This window comes from Lagopus muta, chromosome 16 (assembly GCF_023343835.1).
Source record: "Lagopus muta isolate bLagMut1 chromosome 16, bLagMut1 primary, whole genome shotgun sequence".
In the NCBI taxonomy this organism is placed as follows: domain Eukaryota; kingdom Metazoa; phylum Chordata; class Aves; order Galliformes; family Phasianidae; genus Lagopus; species Lagopus muta.
Genome location: NC_064448.1, coordinates 352,985 through 375,053, shown reverse-complemented (window position 1 = coordinate 375,053; position 22,069 = coordinate 352,985). Strand labels below are relative to the sequence as shown.

At 40.1% G+C, this 22,069-nt stretch overlaps 1 protein-coding gene and 1 long non-coding RNA gene across 3 annotated transcripts in view; one reads left to right on the top strand and one right to left on the bottom strand.

The window, feature by feature from the left end:
• PTPN1 (protein tyrosine phosphatase non-receptor type 1) overlaps positions 1-12,964 on the bottom strand; it is a 42,160-nt gene extending 29,196 nt beyond the window's left edge. The window contains exons 1-2 of one of the 2 annotated variants that reach the window (XM_048963448.1): positions 12,718-12,772; positions 1,495-1,703 (exon numbers count right to left, since the gene is read on the bottom strand). In XM_048963448.1, coding sequence (XP_048819405.1) covers positions 1,495-1,545 — 51 coding nt within the window. In that variant the 5' untranslated portion in view covers positions 1,546-1,703; positions 12,718-12,772. Of the gene's footprint in view, positions 1-1,494; positions 1,704-12,717 lie in introns of both variants that reach the window. The other variant, XM_048963447.1, reaches the window with a different exon arrangement.
• A 10-nt stretch (positions 12,965-12,974) lies between these two features.
• The window catches only part of LOC125701417 (uncharacterized), a 138,124-nt gene continuing 129,029 nt past the window's right edge, over positions 12,975-22,069 (top strand). Inside the window, exons 1-2 of the long non-coding RNA XR_007380238.1 lie at positions 12,975-13,694; positions 20,392-20,453. This is a non-coding gene — a long non-coding RNA (uncharacterized LOC125701417). The remainder of the gene's footprint in view (positions 13,695-20,391; positions 20,454-22,069) is intronic.

Sequence of the window (22,069 nt, the reverse complement as noted above, 5' to 3'; positions counted from 1 at the left end):
AACGAAACCTTGTTCACTGTTTTGAAACACTAAGAAACTGGTCTCACTTTGCATACATGATTCCATTCATATTAAGTACTCTGAATATCTAAAAATCTACATAACACTTTCTAATATATTTGAAAAATTTAAGGGAATAAAGCCTCACAGTGTGGTAAACTATTCTTACATTTAGAATACTATGAGACAGACAATGGCTGTATTTCCGAACTTTCTACTAGTTCCATGAAGTCTCTCAAAAGTTATGAGCTCGTATGTAGAGGAAGTACTAAAACACACAAGAAAGGAAGTGGCAGGAATTGTTAAATAGGAAGTTGTGAACTCTATGTTACCTATTTAAAAAAAAGAAAAAAGAAAAAAAGATACCTACATCTTATTTACTGATCAACTTCATTTCCTGGAAGATGTTTTTATCACATGTTGTTTTACTGGCTTTCTTGAGATGCAATTTTTAAGCTCCAAGTGTGAGGGGTATTACCGAATTTATTATGAGGAATCACTGTTCACTACAAATGATGAACCATATGCTACAGAAGGCACCAACTCCATAATGTAAGTGGTTTTCCTATGCTGTTTCTTCCCTACAAATAAGGGTATCACTCAAAATCCCAGGAGGTTCTAACCTACAGCATAAGAACACTTCACTGAACATTAGTAAGCATACCGTGAGAACACTTGTAAGGCAACAGTACTGTACTCTTCACGCTATTACCTTTGTACCATTTCGAGCATACTGAGATTCAAGTGTAAAGAGAATGTACAATTAACAGGATGCACAGAGCATCTTCATGCCCCCATGCGCAGAGGTCAAACTCAAACTTTGCTTCCAGTGAAGCGCCAGCAAGCAGTCAGGCCTTTTAGTACTGAGCTTCTTCCAGCAAGCTACCCAATATAGGTATTTGGGGACTCTGAGTACCTGTGTAGTGGTTAACAATCACTTGCAGAAAGAAGTTACAAGTATCCCTTTCTTAAACTGATTTCAAGAAAGACTTCTGGACTGAAATTTGAAGACATACTGGATTACAAATTTGAATGAACAACTTGTTAAACAGATCCCAAATGAAACATTTCTGTTGGTATTATATTATTATAATCACAGATGCCCACTTCACTGTACTTTGAATATTCAAACTTGGAAAGGAAAATTTCAGTGATGATTAAAAGCACACTGAAATCACTGAATGGTGCAACATACAAGTTGCCAAGCTACTGCAGTGCACACAAAAACCTGCTGAGAACAAACAGTACTTCAGAAAACAGATGTTAGATAAAGCAGAATTAGGATACTCCCATTTTCTCACAATTCTGTGAGAATATGTGCTTAGGACAAAAAAAGAGCTAAACTAGTTTTACTTTACAGCCTACAGCTTTCTAAACCTGAGACAACCAGCTCACTGGAGCAAGCGATCCATGGACTGAACGCAGCTTTTGGCATAAGCCAAATACTGATGCCATATCCCATCCTCACAAACACAAGTTTATACATTTGTTTACCTGACTGTATGGCTGCTGGGTCATGTAAGGGCTGGACAGATCACATGCCATGTGCACAAGCCCACGGGTTGGTAGCAGGGACAGAACAGACTGTACAGCCTTCACCTGGCTCCAAGGCAGAATGGCTGGGCACTTCTGCTCTACGTAAAGGCTCAGCAGAAGAAGCACACAGAGTTGACTGTTTATACAACTATTTCCAGAGCAGTAAACTGTTCCAAGAAAAAAAGAGAAAAATCAATACCTTTTTTTGAAAGAGAAACTTAACCCTTGAATGCAAACAGTATGGATGTTACATTCAGTGAACTCACATTCAGAGGACACCTTGACTGAAAATGGATCTAGGAGCACTTTGCTTTGCTAGCTGCCCTTCAAGCACAAATCAAAATGTACACTTAGTTTTCAGTTACAGTGGATATTGATATTATTTTTTGCTGAAAATAAGCCTAGCTTCCAATGTGTGTTAGCAATTGGTCCTCACAAAGGAAGAGTGAATAAAATTACGTCTCCAGAATAAACAGCGTATAAGAAAATCTATAGCTAAACAGCCTGACAAATTCCTGTGGAAAGACAGAATCCTTCCATTAATTCAAAGCAAGGCACAACTTAAATGCTAAAACTCATTCTATATCTTATTATTTCTCCATGTTTCAAAGTACCTTATGACAATGACAGAAGCAATCCTGCATTACTAATGACTGCTTTAATTGTCACTGCACTGTGAGGGAGCATTCACCTCCAGTCAGGCAGGTTGTCTTCTCCCCATGTGAAAACAACTGAGAGTTTAAAACAGCATCAGTGTTAAACAGGCACTCTACACAATCAAGATGAATATCTATAGAGAAGATAATGTGGGAGGGATTAGCACTGCACTCCAGTACATGAAGAAGTCTGCAGAACAAGACAAGCTGGGACTTCAAAGAACTATTTCATACTCCCCATGCTAATAAAACAGATTGCATGCATCAGACAAGATAAACAACATTTTGCCACTTCATGCATCTACTGTTACTTCAAGTTTAGAGTAATTCACTCAGGAAACACCAAATTATTCAGCAAAGCCACACAACTATTGCAACTGCCATCTCCACCATTACAGCATCCTCTTTGGAAGTGCACAACTCTTATGACCTCCTTTGCTCCTGTCTCATAGGCCAGGCCTCTGTGCTGTACCCAGCCTACCGTGCCTATAGCCCAACCAGACTCCTGCTCCTAACCCTGCACCTCCTGTAAGCTACTGGCAGCTTTGTAATTTGGTGGCTATCTAAAAACTGCTTGCATTCTTAGCACACATCTGAAACAGTAACAGAAAGAATAAAAAAAACACAAACTTTCGAACATCTTCAAACAAACAAACAACAACAAAAAAACACAACCAAACTTTACCCCCAGTCCCCACCAAAAGACCATTATCTAAAGGTTTCTGAGCACTGGATCACAAATAAAGGTTACTGACTATTAGGATCACACCCAAGTACCTCCTACGGCATCAACAGTACTCTGGGCAGGCATTTTTACAACAATGGATTATTTTTCTTAAACCATTCAGAGACAGAAATTTGCATAAAGAGATGCTTTTACCTGGAGAACGCATTGCTAGAAAATACGTTAGTGTAAAGAAGTCTCTCAGGTCTTATGTTGATTTTCTTTCTTAAAGTTCTAATGTATACATTTATTATTATTGTAAAATAATATTTGAGTGTTTGCTCCTAACTAGAAGCAATAGTAAAGTAATTCAGCTACTCTCAAAAAACAATAAGCACATACCAGTAAGCACATAACATTTTTGTCACCCCAAAGCCCCACTGAGAATTCAGCAAAATTACAAGGAATTTCCTGCTGTCAGTCAGCCTCAGACATGCAGCCTGTATGCTACACTTATGGTAAGGCAATCAAGTAAAACTCAGCAGAACAGATTCAGTTTCAAACCGAGGTTCTGAATGGTAAACCTGACACAAATTATGTCATATTTGTCATCAGTTTCTTGTTTATCGGTTAGTAATAGCCATAAAATCTTTCTGCTCTGCCTGCTTAACAAGCTTTAAAAAGCCTGCTGTAAGATTAGACCTCTCCGCTAATGCTCTGATGTTGGCTAATAAACCCAGCAACTTAGCAGCTGTAAAGATTTCACATATTTTCAACCAGATTCAATCTTTCTCCTCTACTGAAAACAAGACAACTTTGAGGGACATGGTGAGCAACCGTGCTCCAGAACCCTGAACGCCAAGCCTGTTTCCAGCGAAAACAAGCAACTTCACTTCAAATGAGGCAACTGGGCTTAAGGGAAATTACTGATCAGCTGTCTGTGTAGTATTGCTTGCTGTCAAATGAAACAACCAGCCCCCTCAACTCAATATCGTATTTCTCAGTATATTACTGATTTAATGACAGCTAGTGTAACATGCAAGGATAAAATGAGGGGGCTGTTTCTTTGCTACATGTATCATCCTTCATTATTCACAAGTTTTAAAAGACCAGACAGGCAGAACTGCTCATCATGGCAACTCTGGGCCAATTCTGAGAAGATACCAACCTGGGAATGAAAACATAGTACAAGTTGAATCAAGAGTCCTCTTTGTCATGCTGCAGGTGCTGCTGGGCACTGCACAGCTCCTGGTGGGCAACTGCAATCATTAGGTGAACACAGTCCTTGCCAGAAGTGTAAAAAAATACGACAATTATCACTTTTCTATTTAATTAAGCTGTAAAAGTATTACACGTTTTCTGGCATCGGGTAGCTGTCTACTTTGACATTCCTTGCTGGCTAAAACTCAAAACTTTTCTTTCATTTCTGGAAATACTCAAAAATGATCCAGAATGTGTGGATATTGATTTTGGCTGTTAATAAGCCACACAGTATTTTTTTGGTTCTCATTCTTGCTCCAGTGATCTGCCCTACTACAACCAGCTGCAGTAACTGCACAGAAGACATTGGAAAAAAAGTAGCAGCAGAATGGAATCAAGATTTGAACTGGTATGGCTTATTTTTCCTGTCAGATCAAGGAAGCATAGTCTTCCTTAGTCAAAGGAATTTTATTTTTAAAATAGTTTTCATATTTTACTTCCTGCAATCACACCAAAAGGTCACACTGCTTATGCTACTGTAACTTGTCACTGTGGGATTTGAAATTATAAAAACAAGCAATTTGCATTCAAATGTTCACAAGGGAAGAAATTCCTCTTTATGCATAGACTGCTTGTTCCCAATAAATATAAATAACCTGAAAAACAGAGTGTCTTCTAAGATGGCTCACAGCACTGAGAACTTGATGAATCAAGCACTTCAAAGAAGAAACATAAAATTCTGGGAACTTGAGATACAAGAAAAAGTACATGAAAGATTGCAAATAGAACAGCTACTTTAAGATACTACCTAGCAGCTTTTTCAACAAGCGTTTTAGTACCTGAAGCACAATAAGCTTTCTGAGCAGAGGGCTCCATTGCTACCCTGCCTGCAGCCTGACTCACACAGCTCCACTTTCCCCACTGGAAAAGAATCATAGTTTTTATATCGTTACACACACAGCCAAATGCAAAATTTGCTTCGTTGTTATTGCTTTATTTCCTACTCCCACTTACGTAGAAACTGTTTTAACCTCCTACATACAGGAAAAAGACTGTGCCCCACAATTCAAATCTGATTAAGCAGTATCACAAAAGCTGGTGAGTGAAAGCTGGTCAGTCCACATCACTGACCAACTGTGCTGTCAATTCTGAAGCTGCCTTTTTATCCCTTCAATTGTGCTACCACAGCATCCACAACAACCGATTGCTAAGACAATTACAGTTTCAGATGGTGGGAAAAGGCACAGATGGTGAAGGCACGCAGCAGACTTCTTCCTGTTCCTTCCACTGGAGTATACTGCAGTGAAAAGGAGCTCAGCACTACTTCAAGGTTTGAATCCCAGCATGGAAGGACTAAAATATCCAACGTACAGTGAAGATCCAGTTTCAGTCCCTGACAATGAGAAACAGGCTCTGAAACAAGCCCTTAATGCAGGTATTGGTATGCCACTTAGGTAAATCCAAAATACACCACCAAGAGATTAATGCTGAATTCAGCAAAAAAGCTTTTTTTTAATCTGCTTTCTTTCATTAACTATGTGCTCAATGAGAAAGCAGAACGCCCAAATATTTTTTCCCCTCTACAATCCATGTTCAGCACTGCACCAGTCAACAAGGACGAGTAGGAGCCAGCAAGAGAGCATGAGTGAAAAGCAACAGCCACTAGGGAAAAAGAATAAAGCATACACAATTAAGGAGGAAACACATTTGACACGGTGTTAATGTTAAGTACTTTGGGTTAAAAGATACAGACAGGCTCTAGCCACAATGACTGAAAATTCAGACCTGTCAAATAAGCTGGCTGTGCTGATGTTCTTCCACAAGCAGATGCCCTAGATATCTAGCTTGTAACTCCACTGCTTATGACTGCAAAGACAATAACTTATGGAAATATTGCGTTCAGCAGTCCATTTTCTGGGACAAAGTGTTGAGCAAGGTGAAAGCATAAGGGAACAGAACCTACAGAACCAGAACCTAGGGGGAAAAAATGAATTTTAAAAATTCCCAAACTTTCCTACTATGCTGACTCTTTCACCCTTTGATCACGGATGACAGATTTTTCTCTGCTGTCCCATGAATCTTTCTCTTGGCGATGTAGAAAGCACAAACCCAAGCTGAAGGCAGATAAGCTACCACTACTAACAGAATCACGAATTTCCAAGAATTACTCGCTTTTTCTTAGTATAATAGGCAAGTTATTGAATCTTAGCAATGTCTTATGTGGGTGAGAGAAAAAGCACATCTAAATTCACAAGCTTTGGTAGAAAATGAACTGGTGTTTGTTCAACACGATCTACAAAGGGAACACACAAAGGCATTTTGATGTATCACAGTGCCCCTCCCAGCCAAACCAGCAAGGGCATGTCTACTGACACCAGAGAGATAACTAAAAAGTGTTTCTTGTGCAAATCAACGTGAGACATGGTGACCGTTGACTTAAAAAAAAATCTCAATGGTAAGCACTGTGCACATCAAAGCTGACAGATCAGTTCAAGCCATATTATTACTTCCAAACATCACAGAGAATGTTTCTTCGTTTTATTTTCATAAACAAGCTTCCTTCAAGAAAAAAAAAAAACACACCACGTGCTTCCAAAAGGTCCAGATGCACTACACACTTTTACAGAAGTACAGACACAAAAATTATAGTTGAATGTTTCAAAAACAACTTTTTAAAATCCATGTAAAACGACTAACATTGACAGCACTTGCAGTTCAGCATTTGAATACTATATAAAACCTCAGGTGATGCTCTATGTGATAGTCTTTGATCTCACTCCATATTAACCTTTTTACTAATCAGCATTGCAGAAACTGCAGAATTAAGCAGAGCATACTAGAAAACGTTACGCTCAGGAAAATTCTAATTATCCAGCTAACCGTGTGGCTTTTTTGTTTGTTTTGTTTTTAATTTCTAAGGTTTATGGCATAATATTCAATTTTCAAATATCTATCCATCTGGCCATTAAATAAGCCTCTGGCTGAACACATTTTGCAGACTTTCACCTAGCAGAGATTTCATCCTCACTGATGAACGAAGGCCTCTGTTTTAAAAGAGAACACAGACTGCAAAAGATGACTATGATCAGAAGAGAACATCCACATACATTCTGCATTACCTGAAGCAGTACATGAGCTGAAATCTTCGTCATGCAGTGACCTAGTTTGGAGGTATTAGATACAAACAACAGCAACAAAAATACAGTTAAAACAACCAATAAACCTAGAAAACTGCATCCTATCTTCACAACAGAACACTGATAATGTATGCATACTTTGGGTTCTTTTCCTTCTGTGAAACAAAAGGGAAGAAAATAATTTTGTGCTTATAAGCTCTCTGACATTTTAAACAGTTCTCATTTTGCATGTGAGGAGACTAAAGAAAAAACTACTTTATTTGACCATAGGAAAACAAATTCAGTGGCATCCCTAGTGAGTGACACAACTCGCTCACATTCGCTGACTACAAGCGATAGTGAGATCTCAAGCTAATACTGCTAGTATGGCTTTTTCTTCATTTGTTCATAGATTCTCTTTCCTACTCCATGTAATTTTAATTTAAAAATGTCCATTTCAGTTCATACATGAATTCTGAACTTTAAGGAATCACTCAGTACCCTCTTAAGTTGATTAGGCTGAATTAACAGTCCAAATGGATTATTATGTCATGCTGGTAACTGATGTGAAACAGGAGAACTGGTAAGAAAGTAGCAGTGATCCTTCAGTGTGAAGCACAGCCTAGAAGGTCTCAGATAAAACACCTGCAGAACATCTGCATTCATTTGCAATGTAAGCCTTTCAAGATCTCATTTTAATGTTTAGTTGCCTGTATGATGAACTGTTAATATAAACTTGACAAGAATATTTTAAAAGTTATTTTAGTTTCAGAAATGCATAGTCTACCTTGAACACAATGTATTTGAGTCTCTGTTCGCAAGTGCAATTTCTGTTTGAATTCGACATCATTTGGCATGTGGTTAACACTGTATTCTCTGTAACTGTCAGTTATGACAAGCAGAAAGGAAGAGGAACAAATAATGTGGAAGAACCCTCTGAAACCCTGAAATCCTTCTGAAGGCACTCAGTAGCAGGCATAGCACTTACTGCCCACAGGTACGATTTTCAGATTTTTGGCAAATTGTACCCCTTAGCAGTAAGCTACAATAGAGAAATATGGGCTCCATTTTTATTCTACTTAGAGCAATGCTATAAGAAAGGACACTTCAAATACTTATATTTTAGACTCTAGCTTCTGAAAAACAAGCAATACTAAGCTGCTCAGTAGCTCAGGTGAAGAGGACTTCCACCATCTCCTGTTTGCCATCAGCAGATATGATCAGTCTTACCTGGAAAGGTGACTACTACAACTAGCCAACGCAGCTGAATGCCCTGGAACACTCTCAGTAGCACAAAGCATACTAGCACGTGTAAATGAAAGTGAACTTTGCTTTTTCGCAGAGAAGATAATGACTTCACAAGCCACAGGGGCTCAGTTACCTGCTCTGTCTCTCCTACAGTTCTATCAAAATTCAGCAGCCATACGGCACTGGAAAACATGGCATATATCCTTAGCTGTATTGCAGGCAAACAGAGAATCCCTGCAACTACCAATTCTAAGGTAGCTCTCCATAATGAGAGCCAATTAAACTACACCTTGAATGAATCAACTTGAATAGCACAAGTTAAGAAGTGGCAAGGCATGCATGCAGAGACCTGTATTTTCAAGGAACAAGAACTGGCAGAATCAGGCACAAAGATGCATTTAGAATAAGCTGTACTCATACTAAAGTTTATGTACTCCAAAGAAGTTTGAAGTTTGATAGCACCAGAGCAAAAGAGAAACACAAATGCTTATACACTGCAGCAGGATAGTCTGAACTCTCACAGCAGCTTATAAACTGAAAACACTGGTAGAACTTCCTGTTCATTTACTTTAAAAATATAACACAACCACAGTATACAGTTTACAGGGCGAACCATTTTACAGCTTGTTACTTTCAACATTGAAATCTACCTCAAACACAGAGACAATAAAAAAGTTTTCAATGTCTTTTCTCTTTTGAGAGAGAAATATTCAGAACATCCTTGGTTGCTTCCTATATCTCTCCCATAGCCTGTGTGAAGTTTATTAACTTGTATATTTTGCAGTATTTTAGTTTAGCTTAGGAGATTTGGGAAAAAAGTAACAGTCATATTAATAATAGTTGAAAACAAACAAACAAACAAACAAGCACCAAACTTCCTTTTTTGAAGAACTGAGAACAGCTATAATATTCCTCTTACAGGTATCAAACCGAACCGTACTTAACTGTAACCATACATCAGTTTTCCAGGGTACGCACAGCAGCAGATCTAGCACAGTGCCCAATATTCTCAGTTCTCTCAATTCTGAACATATCTGAAAATCCAGATGATCGCTTCTTTCTTATTTTACAATGTACTGTCTGTAAAAAGAAAAAAAAGTGCACGAATTCTGCATCCTTCACATGGAAAACTAATTTTGAGCAGTTGCCATACATACAGTTCAGTGAAAACCAGCAGTATCAAGTCTGCATGGGTTGCACTGTCTGCTTTGTGTGGGATTCATAGCTGAATACTAAATAATTCACAGATCTCTTTAATGTTATTAACACATCAGACTTAATATCATTAGCCAACATACTAACGTCAACCTACCTGCCTTATATAAACACAAGAAGCAATTTAACCTGTATTTGAGGTTTGCGTTTTTAAGATAGTATCTCATTCTACTAACGTGGGTAAGGAGTTAGAAATCAAAATTATTAAAGACTTCAACGTATAGAATTACCATTAAAATCCGATACCAAATTCACTATGATCAAGTGAAGATTCAATGTCTCTCACCACCTTCTGAGTAAAGAATTTATTTCTAACATCTAACCTTTATCTCCCCTCTTTTCGCTTAAAACCATTCCCCCTCAGCCTATCACTATATGCCCTGGTAAAAAGTCATTCTCCCTCCTGTTTCTAAGCTTTCCTCAAGTATTGGAAGGCTGCAATGATGCTTCCCCAGAACCTTCTCTTCTTTTCTTAGCTTTGGGCTACTGCTTTTTGTTGTGACATCTCCAGAGTGAATGCTTTTCAATCCTACTGGTACTCCTAAAGGTATTTATGCAGTATGTACATCCTTCAACCCACCTTTAGGTATTTGTTTTCTAGACTGCACGCTTGAACCACAATATCACATTTAAAAGTTTGTATTAAGCTGCTGACTATTTTCCTATAAATTGCTGTTTTATGGAAGAGAACTTGAGTGAGAATGCTAACTATTCAAATTATTTCTTATGCTTAGGTTAGAAGGCAACCCATCAAATGAGACCCAAGTATATTTCTCCATAATAGAAACACAGATTAGTACCAGACCAACTCTTGTGAAGTACCAGATCTATGAACAACCTTTCCAAGGTCTCATGGCTGCTAGTTCTGGTAGCAAGTAAATCTAATAAAAGAGATGGCACTGGATGTTTAAAAAAACCAACAACACTGACAACATCGTAAGTATTTACCGTTTTAACTAGCTACCACAGTGCCACCAACCATACAGTGCCTGAGACAGAATTGTCACAAATACCTTCAGAAATTCATTTTGAACTCTTTTTATCTTATCATTATTTACACTTAAAAAAAATCTTACATTCTTTCAGAACTGTGTGATTATTGCAGCTGAACATAGCTTTCCCTTGTCCAAAGAAAGAAGCTTGGAAAATTTTACGCCTTCAAATTCATGTGGCACCCACACACGCCTCCTTGTAGCCATCCTTCCAGTTAGCTTCACCACTCTGTTGTGCTCCTAATGCCCCTTCTAAATGTCACCTGTATCTCTAGATCAACGATATAGCCAAGAAACAAGAGGAAGTGATTCTGCTAGTAAACTGCATTATGTTTCATTCAGAATATTGGTGAACACCTCTAGATTTTAGCAATCATGATCCTAACACCTAGATACTACAAGTACATGCTATGATTAACCCATAGAAAGACTCTTCAGAAAGAAACGACTGCATCAGTAACAAACATTATTCCACTTAACTCCATTCTTCAAGCAAAGATTGGTATTTGTTGGAAAACTGCATTGCTCGTATCACTGCCAAGACATCAAAAGCACGGATTACAGCAAAATACACTGTTCTAGATGTACACAGTCTGCCACAACATCATTTAAAGCAGCTGATATTTAAAAGCAGGATGCAGTTAGAAACTGAGTTACGCGATGCAGAAGCACATACTTACTAACCTTAAAAAACAAACAAGAAAACAAAAAACCCAGCTCTCATGCCTGCCAACATTTGGAAACAAATCACTTCAGCTTGTTTCTTTTTTAACTGAATATCAAACCTCAATCAAACCTCACTCTGTGACACAGTCTGAGCAGGTTACTGCGTTACATCATTCAAAGAAAGCAGGAAAAAAATATCACTGAATGCTACACTGAAAACATGCCACAGTTCCTCGTTCGTTATTAACCTTATGGCTCCTTACAGATATCACTTCAGTAATTAAATCGTACCCATAGAAGCGTACAACCTCCATTACAATGCTGCTACTCAAAATCATTTCCTGAGCGCTAAGCCTGCAACAGACCAAACTATCAAAAACAGTTTAGCAAAAACACAACATCATATATGCACATGACTTTCAACCAATACAGAGTTAGCAAGCACTGAGGCTCTGCAGGAAATGAAATCCTCTACCAAAAAAATTGACTTTTCTGAAAAGAATATTCAACATTTCATGAAAAAAATGCTTATTTTCCCATTGCCAAACAACTGAAGATGCCCATCCTGCAAGCTACTTTCACAACTCACATACTGTTGTTGTGAATTTGAAGCTCATTTATTTCACTGTCATAAAATTCCATTTTTTATTTCCTTTTTCTAAAGCCTGTTGCCAGACTAACGCACAGCACAGGGATGCAAAGCCTCACCTCTACATAACAAACGTGGAATCAGAATTTATCAGAATATGCAGTGCTGCAGCTTAAGCATTCCGACGGCTCTCACGGCTGCGCTGCCTGACGTGACTGCGCACACCCACCTCTCACACCTTCTTCTGAATAAGCGCACAAAGAACTCTTTCAAGGCAGAAGACCTCTTTACAGCTGTATCTGTTAATCTGTATTCACCTTGCCGGCATCCTTAGAATCATCCGTGTTTGCCAGACAGCTTAAAAACATCAGAAATGTGCTAAATGCAAAATAATAAAAAATAACACCAGATCACCGCGCAAGTGCTTCCAACGAGCCGCTCTTCGGATCTGTTCTATCACTACGGAGACCGACCGGTTATCTACGCGCACCGCGACGGCACGATGACGGCCGCGGCCCCGAGCCTCGCTCCGCACGGCGAGGACGGGCAGCTTCACAAGGCCGCGAAGGGCGGCCGCGCCGAGGGACGAGGCCACGACGAGAGGGGAGCGGCGCGGGGCCTCCTGAACGCCGGGAGAAAGGGGAAGGAGAGCACGGCAGCGGCGGGGAGGGAAAGGAGGAAGAGAAAGCCGCGAGGGGAGCGGGAGGCGGCGCCGTCCGCGCGGGGCTCCGGGCCGGCGCAGGGAAGCGGAGCCGGACGGCGGCAGAGAGCGGCCGAAACAGAGCGCTTCTCCTCGGCGCCGGGGGCAGAGCGGGGCCGGGCGACCGCCCCTCACCTGGTAGATGGCGGCCCAGCTTGCGGCCTGGTCGAGCCGGTGGAACTCCTTCTCCATCTCCATGGCGGGAACGCCGCGCCCGGCCCGGACTCCCAGCACCCGCTGCTCCGGCGGCTCCGGCTGCAGCCGCCGCGGCCCCGGCTGCCCGCTCTGCATGTCACCCCTCCCTTCTCTCCGCCGGAACTGCGCAGCCCGCCCTGGCTACGCGACGTCCGGGGCGGCCGCAGCAGCGGGGTTTGAGGGGCGCGCGGGCTGTGCCGGCGGGAGGCGGCGGGGCGCGGGGGCGGCGTTCCCGCCCGGCTGGGCAGCGCCCTCCGCCCCTGAGGGACAGCGCGTCCGCCGGAGGGGCGATCTGGGGCCGGGAGCCAAGTAGGGCGGTCCCCACAGCGCTGGGGAGCAGTAGGGGCTTTGGGTTCATCTTCTGCTTTCTGAGCCCCGAGGGAACGCTGGAAGGAGGGCGGCACACGGGGCCGTGAGCAGAGCTCCGGGCCGAGCAGGTCTTTTGCTGAGCGCGCGGAGCCATGCCGCCCTCACAGGTGGGAGAGCGCAGCTCTGCTTGCTTTGACTGTGTGCAGGCTCTGCTCGTATCGCCCTGTACTCAGGAGATAAAGGAGTTTGGTGTTTTTTTGTTGTTTTTTTTCCCCTTAAATCGGACAAAGTAGAGGAAAAACATTTATTTTTTTTTGTCAGTTGTTCCACATCCCTTCATTTAAGGCAGTGTGTGGCATGAGAAGCTCAGGATGGAGTCTGTTCACCTGCCCTCCATTCTTGGATTCCTGCTTAGCTGTAGCCATTACTATCTGTCCTGTCCCAAATGCTCTTCTGTTGCACCCTCTTAAAAATGTGACACCAAGAGAAGTTTCAGCCACCACATCTTGTATTGAAGAGTCAGCGTGCTTCTTCCTCAGCCTCAGGATGAAGTTCCATACATAAGAACGCGGTTATCCCGTGCACAGTGCTCCAGCACAGTTTCCAAAGTGAGTTCTCTTATCAGCCAACTTCTGTTTTTCAGATTACTGTTACTTGGGTTTTTGACTGTCTATCTTCTAAGGGTTGGTGCAGGCTTGGCATTCTTGGTACTTGCAGATAGCCAAAATGAGATTGTGAGAGGGACTTTTTTTTTTTTTTTTTTTTTTTTTTTTTTTTTTTTTTTTTTTTTGAGTGAATTTGATTATAAATACCCTATTGCATGGATTTGAAGCAGTGTGAGAATGGCAGAGTTGTTAGCAGGTGAGATATGTCAATGTCATTCAAGACCAAAGCCTTCTGTAAGCTTGGTTGGGGCCCCTGCGTGGCTGGCTGTTCCTGCTGGAGGAAGCTTTCCCATCACTTTTCTTAATTTTCTCCCAGAGTCTCCAAAAAAGGCCACATTTCAGTGTTCAGCCCCTAAATGCCACCTTGTTTGAGACTTGCTCATTAGCTACAAAATGGGAAGTGAGGAGCAGCCAGAGATATGAGCTAAGGAGCCTGGAGTGGGAGTGCCTGCAGTAAAGAAAAGGTGCAAAGTGGCTTAATTGGATAAATGGTTTAACCTAGGTAATCAGATGCTGCATGTAGCATAGAAGCATTACTTTGTGGTGCAAAAACGAATTTTTGCCTTACCTGCTGCTTTCTCTTTACCTGATTTTTGAAACTGGTCAGGCACAGTCAAGTGAGTGAAAAAGATTGGTTTCCCTGTTAGCAACAGCAGTGAATGAGGGATTGTATCTTCTCTTCTAATCTGGCTGCTGTGAGGCTGTACCTATATCTGGAGAACAGGTGGTCAATCTTTAACCTCTTGGACCTGGGGACAGAAAGAGAAATTCAACAGTTTTCCTGTTATCCCTTTTCACTGTGATTTCAGGGTTAAGAATTACAAACACGTATGGGAAGTCTTGCTGTATTTCAGTGATTCCATATTGAGAGATAAGTCTTTATAATGTCACCAGAGGGCTGTTCCTGGGGATGACCATTTTTCATGCAGGCGTAAACCTGCTCTAGGTAGGAGCAGGTCAATAGTTGTGATGCTATAGCTGCACGCATCTGAATTATTACAATTATAAATATTTTACAAAGGAAGATGGAGTACAGACTTTTACACTTGTGTCACCTGAATGGATGGTAATAAAGAAAATCACTACGAGTTCTTCGGTCAGTAATTAATTAGCAACGTATTCTGCTAGATGTGTACTACTGTCACAGAAATAATTGCCTTGAATGACACAAGCTTATTACCTGAGCAAATGGATATTTTGCCACTGAATAACACAAAATAAAAGGAACATTTTGCCGCAGTGATATATATTGTAAATCCAATTTCAAAAAGCACACCTAATTGGAGCAAATAGCATTGAATTCTTTTGGTTTTGTGTATTGTTACATGCAGTGACTTCCAGAGGGGAAAAAAAAAAAAAGGGGGATACTGTAAACAATTGTATGTTAGTTTCTGTTAAACAAGCTTCAGATCTTGTAGTGCTTCATATTCATGCGTCTTTTGGAGATACAGCAATGTAATGGGTATATAGAGCCACTTTATGAAAACATCAAATGCGTTCCATATGTAGAAGAGTCTGGAATTCTTGTTGAGTAGGGGAAAGCACCCGCCTTTTTGTTTCTAAAAGTTGTAGGGATTTTTTAGTAATTTTTGTATGATCCCTAGTATACGCTTGGCTCTAACTACCCACAAAATAATGGGAAGCAGCCTAGCTTTGAGTTTGAAAGTGAATGTTAACAGAATAATGAAACTAATTCTATTATTTTTGATTCATTTGAAGCCCATAAAATGACTTACTTAGATTAATACTGTTCAAGTCTTTAATTTACATTTCTGTTAATATTCAGCATTTTGGGATGATCTAGTTTAAATCAGCCAACATCATAAATCTCAATTAAAATGTCTGCAAATATGATATGTGCTGTTTCTTTGCTGTTTGACTTCAAATGCAACTTTGTAGTCACACTGAGCCAGTTCTAGCAGGCGGCATCTCTGCTGTACAGTGGGGAAGCTTGGTAGTAACATTCAGCACACTTAATGTTGTTGACTATATCTATTTGTGCCATTACTCTATGTTAACATCCCCTTTTTTAGCAGAAATATAACATTTTGTTAAACAGAGTTCCTGATCTTCCAATATGTCCTTTTGGTGTTACATCTTAGGCATTCCTTGTTCTGATTTTGTTTGGTTTTGGTTAAGTGTTTGGGATTGTTAATATGGAAAGTTCATTTCTGCTTTGATTTTTCTCACTAATATTACAGCATCATGCAAGACTAACAATTCAAATATTAGTCCTGGGTTACGCTGAAGAGCCTGTAGGTTCACAAACAAAATCCAGTGCAACTGGACATTGTCATGTGGTGTGAATAGTCTGTTTTGCTTCTGATTTTGTTCTGATGTTGGTATCAGTTTTGCTGTGATTAAATTATTCTTGATGTATGTAATTGTATGCAAGGTCAGGATCAAGATTCTGTCTCTGTGTTAATCTGAGCAGTGGGAACAGGAAACTTTAATATTTTATTTCCTATTCTCGGAGCATTAGGCATCTAAATCAAGGGTTCAGGAAAGTGTATAGCTCTGAATTCACTGATCTGAGTACCTGCTGGAGTGAGGTATGCAAACCAGATCCCTTTTTCTTGTAGAGAGAATTTACAGTCAACATGGGTTAAGGAGAAAATTCCTATAGTCCAGGTGTTAGAAACCAGAAAGGAAACTCCAATTCTGGTCCTGCTGGTTGTGAGTGTTTGATCTGTGCAAAACAGCTTAATGTAGATAAGGAAGGCTGAGGTCCTATCGCCTGGTGTGGAGATTATAAGTAACACACTGTTGAGATGCGAAAGATATTTTTCCCCCAGGAAGGGAAGAGCTGGGTGCAGATCTGCCACATCCCAGTACTGCAATAGATTTAAGCACTGAGATATTTGTTGAAAGGCAATTCCCATCCAGTGCTTGTATTTTCAGAGCATGCAATGCTCAAGTATGCATTTAAGGCCAAATTTGTAGAGGAGTTCAAATGTGAAGAATCTATTTGTGATCTAGATACTTAGACTAACATGAAATGCTGATTTGTGTATTTCTATCAAAACTTAGGGGATTTTATGTATGCTAAGAGATAGAGAATATTATACTCAAAAGTTATAGGCAGGTTACTTGAGAGACCTTACAATCTAATGAAGAATCTGTTGGAGAGCACTGTTGGCCTCTTTTTGGTGAGAACGACTTTGAAAACATGTTCAAAGCAATGGCATCATTTCGTTGCTGAGCAAGCCCTCCTGTGGGTTCTAATTTAGGTGATCCGCTTGGCCTTGTCCCCTCATGAGAACAGATAATACTGTGGAGGCTGTGCTGAAGAAGAAATAAACAGAGGACCATAGGTGTACAAAGGTGCAAGAAAGCAAATTGCAGTTTGTCAGTGTACAACAGAACATCTCACGGGCAGGCTGGATGTGGCTCTGGGCAGTCTGATCTACTGGCCGGCAACCCTGCCCATGGCGGGGGGGTTGAAACTGGGTGATCTTTATGGTCCTTTTCAGCCCAGTCCGTTCTATGATTCTATGATCCAAAACACAAATACCAATAATCCTTGCTCCAAGGCATTTCAGGGCTATGATTGTGGGAAATGGCATTAAACCCTGAATGCTACAGAATCACTGCATTTTCACTGCAACAATGCATCTGCTGCAGTGCCATGCAAACCTAAGCCCTTGATGGAAGGAGTGCTATGCAACAGCAAGACACTTGGGTTCAGCAGTCTATGGATATAGCCTGTTGTACAGGGAGAATCTGTATCTGCAGAGTGACAGAGAAAGGAGTTGGCATGGAATTGGTGTGGATTGCTGTATGCTGGGGTTGCCAAATCAGCTAGAGAGCAGCTGCAGCCACCAGAGGCTGGTTTCCGTTGGCTTGCTATGCAGCTGCGGCCCTGTAGGGAGCAAGGCCACAACGTGGGTGGTTTCACATGGTGGCAAGGGATCAGGGGCAAAAGAAGCTGCAGACTGGAAACTGAACATTAGTGGTAGTAGTGAAGAGGAGATGCAAATGGAAAAAATGTTTCTGATGGCAAACTAAAAATCTAAACATTTTACTAGCAGCACGGATTTCCTGATGTGTGGCTATTCTTATGCAGTTCACCAGGTGACAACTTTTCCATGTTAATAGTTTGGATGTCACCATCTGCTTGCTATGACTGTGTGCCATAGTGTACACCTTTGCTTCAGACCTGGGGAAGTCATGGGTTTGTGTCTCATCTGCCATGTGTTTGTGTAGATTTGTCACCATGGTCAGCCTAAACTTGAGTATTGGAGAGGTAACGTTAAGAGTGCCAGAACATGATTCACACATCAGCATAGAGCTCTGTAGCCTCCAAAATTAACCCAACTCATTCCGTGGCTCTTACCAGTTCTCAAGCCATAAGTAGTTCTCAAGCCATTAAGTAGTAACTTAACCTGGCCCTAAAATGGTTTCTAATAGAGAAGAGTGAGCAATAAAAACGCATGTAGCGATAAGAAACATATGCATCATTAAGAGTAATCACTTGGTGTTGCTCTTCTTTGTGCTCTACATGAAGATAAGGAAATACATAAGTTGTTTACTTAGTGTCTCCTTTAAGGAGGCATTACTGTAAACAGCTGAGTAGGAGCAGAGCTAGTTGTGTAGTGAAGAAACAAAATTTTTCCTCTTTGAAATGAAATAATTTCAGTAATGGTAATTATATCAGTATCCTGTGTTACTCATCAGTCAGAGGCAGTGCCTCCCTCCTAGGACAAGGCTGAAATTTAGAATCTGAATAGTTGTAGCTTCTATACTGTGGGAAGGAAGGGAAGATGGGTAAGGTGGAAAGGATAGGGCAAGATGTAGAGGAGACTGTAATGTGTCCTAACTGCTCAGTTTTCTGCTCTGAAAGAAGTACTAGAGCAGTTGCTGTCTTGTATACACATGTAAACCATGGCAGTGATGGCCATGGTTTTTCATTTTATGAAAAAGTCATCATGGTGCCAGTGCTGTAGTCTCGTGCGTAGGCTGTCTCTTTCTAAATTTGGCCCTGCATGAAAGCGACTATCTTTGACGCACTCAATAAAATAATAAGGAAAGTTCTGTTTTATTTTCCTTTGGTATAGGGTCTTAAGGCTGTTAGTCTATTTTTGAGAACATATTGTCAGTGGAGAATTATTAAGAATTGAGTCACTTAACATTATATACTATTCCTTTCCATTCTCAATTGTGAATATGCTTTTCTCAGTGGCAACATATTTCTGTGCTTCTGCATGGGAAATCAGTTTGGCTGGTTCTGTAAGTTTTCTCAGTGAATTCTAAACTATCTCCTTCTCAAGATGAAATAGTACAAATGAAAAGAAAAAAAAAGTGCATCTCATTCCACTGTCTAGTAGTGATTGGGATAGAATGGGTAATAGGAAGGTATTGATTGGAAATTTTACTAGAAGTTCCAATTTATGGATTTATAATTTCATTTGAAGTCAGTGGGGAAAATACATGCTAACTAATGCTGAGTTCGATTCCACAGGCTCTATGCATTTGGATGCCCATCACAGTAGAGTCAAAGCTCTTAAATATATTCCAGTAGAGAATATGGGCCCAAAATGGCCACTTAAATCAGAGGACTGTCCTCTATGAATGTACGCAAGCACTTAAGAGATACTTAGTCCTCAAATTGCACTCTCCACTGCAGAGAGTTTCCTAACAGCCTGCATGGAACCTAAGATCTACCTTACAAAATGCTAAAAGTTGCAAAATCTGCTCAGCATTGCAGGAAGAAGGTGGAGGAGATTAAAAGCATTACTGGTGTAATTACCTCCTTGTAATAATGGAGGATTGAGTAACTGAAAATCTGATCTCAGGACAGAACCCTTTTTGCACTTTCAGAGTGGAAGGCAGTCCCTCACTGAAATCATTCTACTCTAGGAAACATTGTATCCTCATCTCAATATATTCTGATTCACAGTATATAACCTTTTCAAAGTACGTAAGTTTAGCTAGCTGCACTAGCATTAAGAAATGATCTGCCAAAGCTCTGTCTAGAAAGAAAAGGACCATCTACAAAGGACCATCTATACATGGAAGCTTCAGCTGTCAGTGATGCTGTGACAAAAGATGCATGTGGAAAGTGTGCAGAATAAATGCACATGCGCTCTTTTTACTGTTTGTGATATTTTTTGGCCTTTGTGGTTTTTCAGAATGTGTTTAAGGCTAACATGTGGCAGAAGCACATAGAGGTGGCTTCTAAAGGGCAATTTACCACTGGATGGCACTGTAGTCCATAGTGCTCATGGTAATCACCGTTCTGAAAGAATGTTCTACTGGTAAGAATTTTCTGTCAAGCAGTAACTAACAGGGAAATAGTTACTGAAAATACTTTTTATGGCCAATTCTAATAAAATAAAGTTGCACTTGCAGAGTTAACTCTATTTTTGAAGCATTAGGTATTAGGAAGTCTGTTCAAGTCTTGCCAGATTGCTTAGCTTTCTAAATATAAGTTTAAAAATGCAATTGATGCTGTTATGTGGTACTCAGGTACAGTGTGCTCTTTCCTAGAATGAAAAATGCTATGGCATGTTATTTGATTATAGAGTATTTTATCCCAGGCTTTTACTTGCTGTTTTATAATTTATGCCATATTGATATTAATAAGAGAATAAAGCTTTCAGCAATCTTTCTTCAAACAATTCTTTCTTTTTCTTTACAGTAGAGATAGCAAATCTGAGTTTGGAGTCACCTTTACTTCAGTATTTTAGAGCTGCAGAATGAGTGAGTATTTAAGTCTGGCCTTATTGCAGACCTGTCATTTTAAAAGCATAAATATTTTTCACCTCGAACAAAAGATGCAAGCGTTCAAGGAAATGTCTGTAGTTCATCCAAAGCTGTGACTGCTGTTTGTACATATGCAAGGAAACATTAACTTAAGTCTGAGTTATTGATAGATGGCTATTTTAATGTTGAGACCCTTGTGTAACTGATATCACTATTACTATAGCATGGCATTCAGTGCAAGCAAGCCAGTTGCAAATTTACCTAAGTTTGTTATGGTGTCTTGCAGTCTGTACTGAGCTAATTCCTGCCAGTATACTTAGTCTGAAGATAAGTGAATTATATAAATGAACCTCTGACTAGACTTGAGGCTGTATACACAAAAGGAAAGTGTTTGGAAGCAATACTGACCTAGCCTCACCTCCTGTGCCACCTGCTGCTGGTTTCTGTGGTTTACTACCCCTTCAATTGTTCCAGCCCAACGATTTGTGCAGCTGCACTCAGAAATGAATCTGGAAACTCATTTATTTAAATAAATAAAAAATAAAACAATAAAAAATAATAATAATTAAAAAAAACCTACCAGGTTTTCTTCTGGCTTAGTTTCAAGGCAGATCTGGCCTCCAGTGCAATGAACTGTGTGGCTACACAAACTATTTCTTCTATAACAACAGAGTTCATTAATGCTGGAGGAGGAAGATTACCAAAGACAAGCAATAACACCTCAAGCCACTGCTGCCACTAAATACGTCATCTTGAGACACAACTAAATCTATTATTTCAGTGTTTCATAGTAAATTATGATTTAAATTAAGGTCATATTTTAAATGATTCTGATTGGGCATAATTTTGTATGCCATCTCCTTATGGCTTATGGATATAGTTTGGGCTCTGATGAGTGTAGATAAACAATTCTGAGAACAGCTCAGAGTAGAGCTTTATGCTTTTTATCTGGGAGTAGAATTCTTGAGACCCTTCCAGTTTCAGATAAACTGCCAGTGAAGAAAAGTAATGATATGAAAATAAGATTATGTCCATTTTAACAAGTATTTTGTAACAAGGGGTTTGTTTTTGTATTGCCCTCTAGAAAACAGTTGTTTCTGCAGGTATATCTTACTACTTTGGTAGTGTGCAATTTCTTTATTCTTCCTGGTCATCATTTTTATACTGAAGGAAGCCCTTCTAGCAGATTTAAATCCCTTTTTTGTAACTGGTAAAGTAGGTGGAAATTTAACCAACCAAGTTTATTCTGGTTTCTATGAAAAATACTGTCTGTGAAAACATAAAAGCACTCACAAAATGTCAACGTTCACTCCTATCTGCATGCAGATCAATACAAACGGGTCACAGTAACCTCTTAGAGAGCAGGTCTGCATGACAACTAGAACTAATATGTATCTAAGATTCTCAAAAAAAACCCAACAACAACCACCAACAAACACCACCACCAGCAACAATGAAAAGTCTTTATCTATGGAGTATCTGCTCCCAGCAAGACAATTTATATGAGATGGATCTGGATGATCTTGTTTCAAGATGACTTCTTTTAACTTTTCATTGTAAGAGAGGTTAACTTTCATTAATACAGACAAAATTTTAATGTAGTATGTATTCTG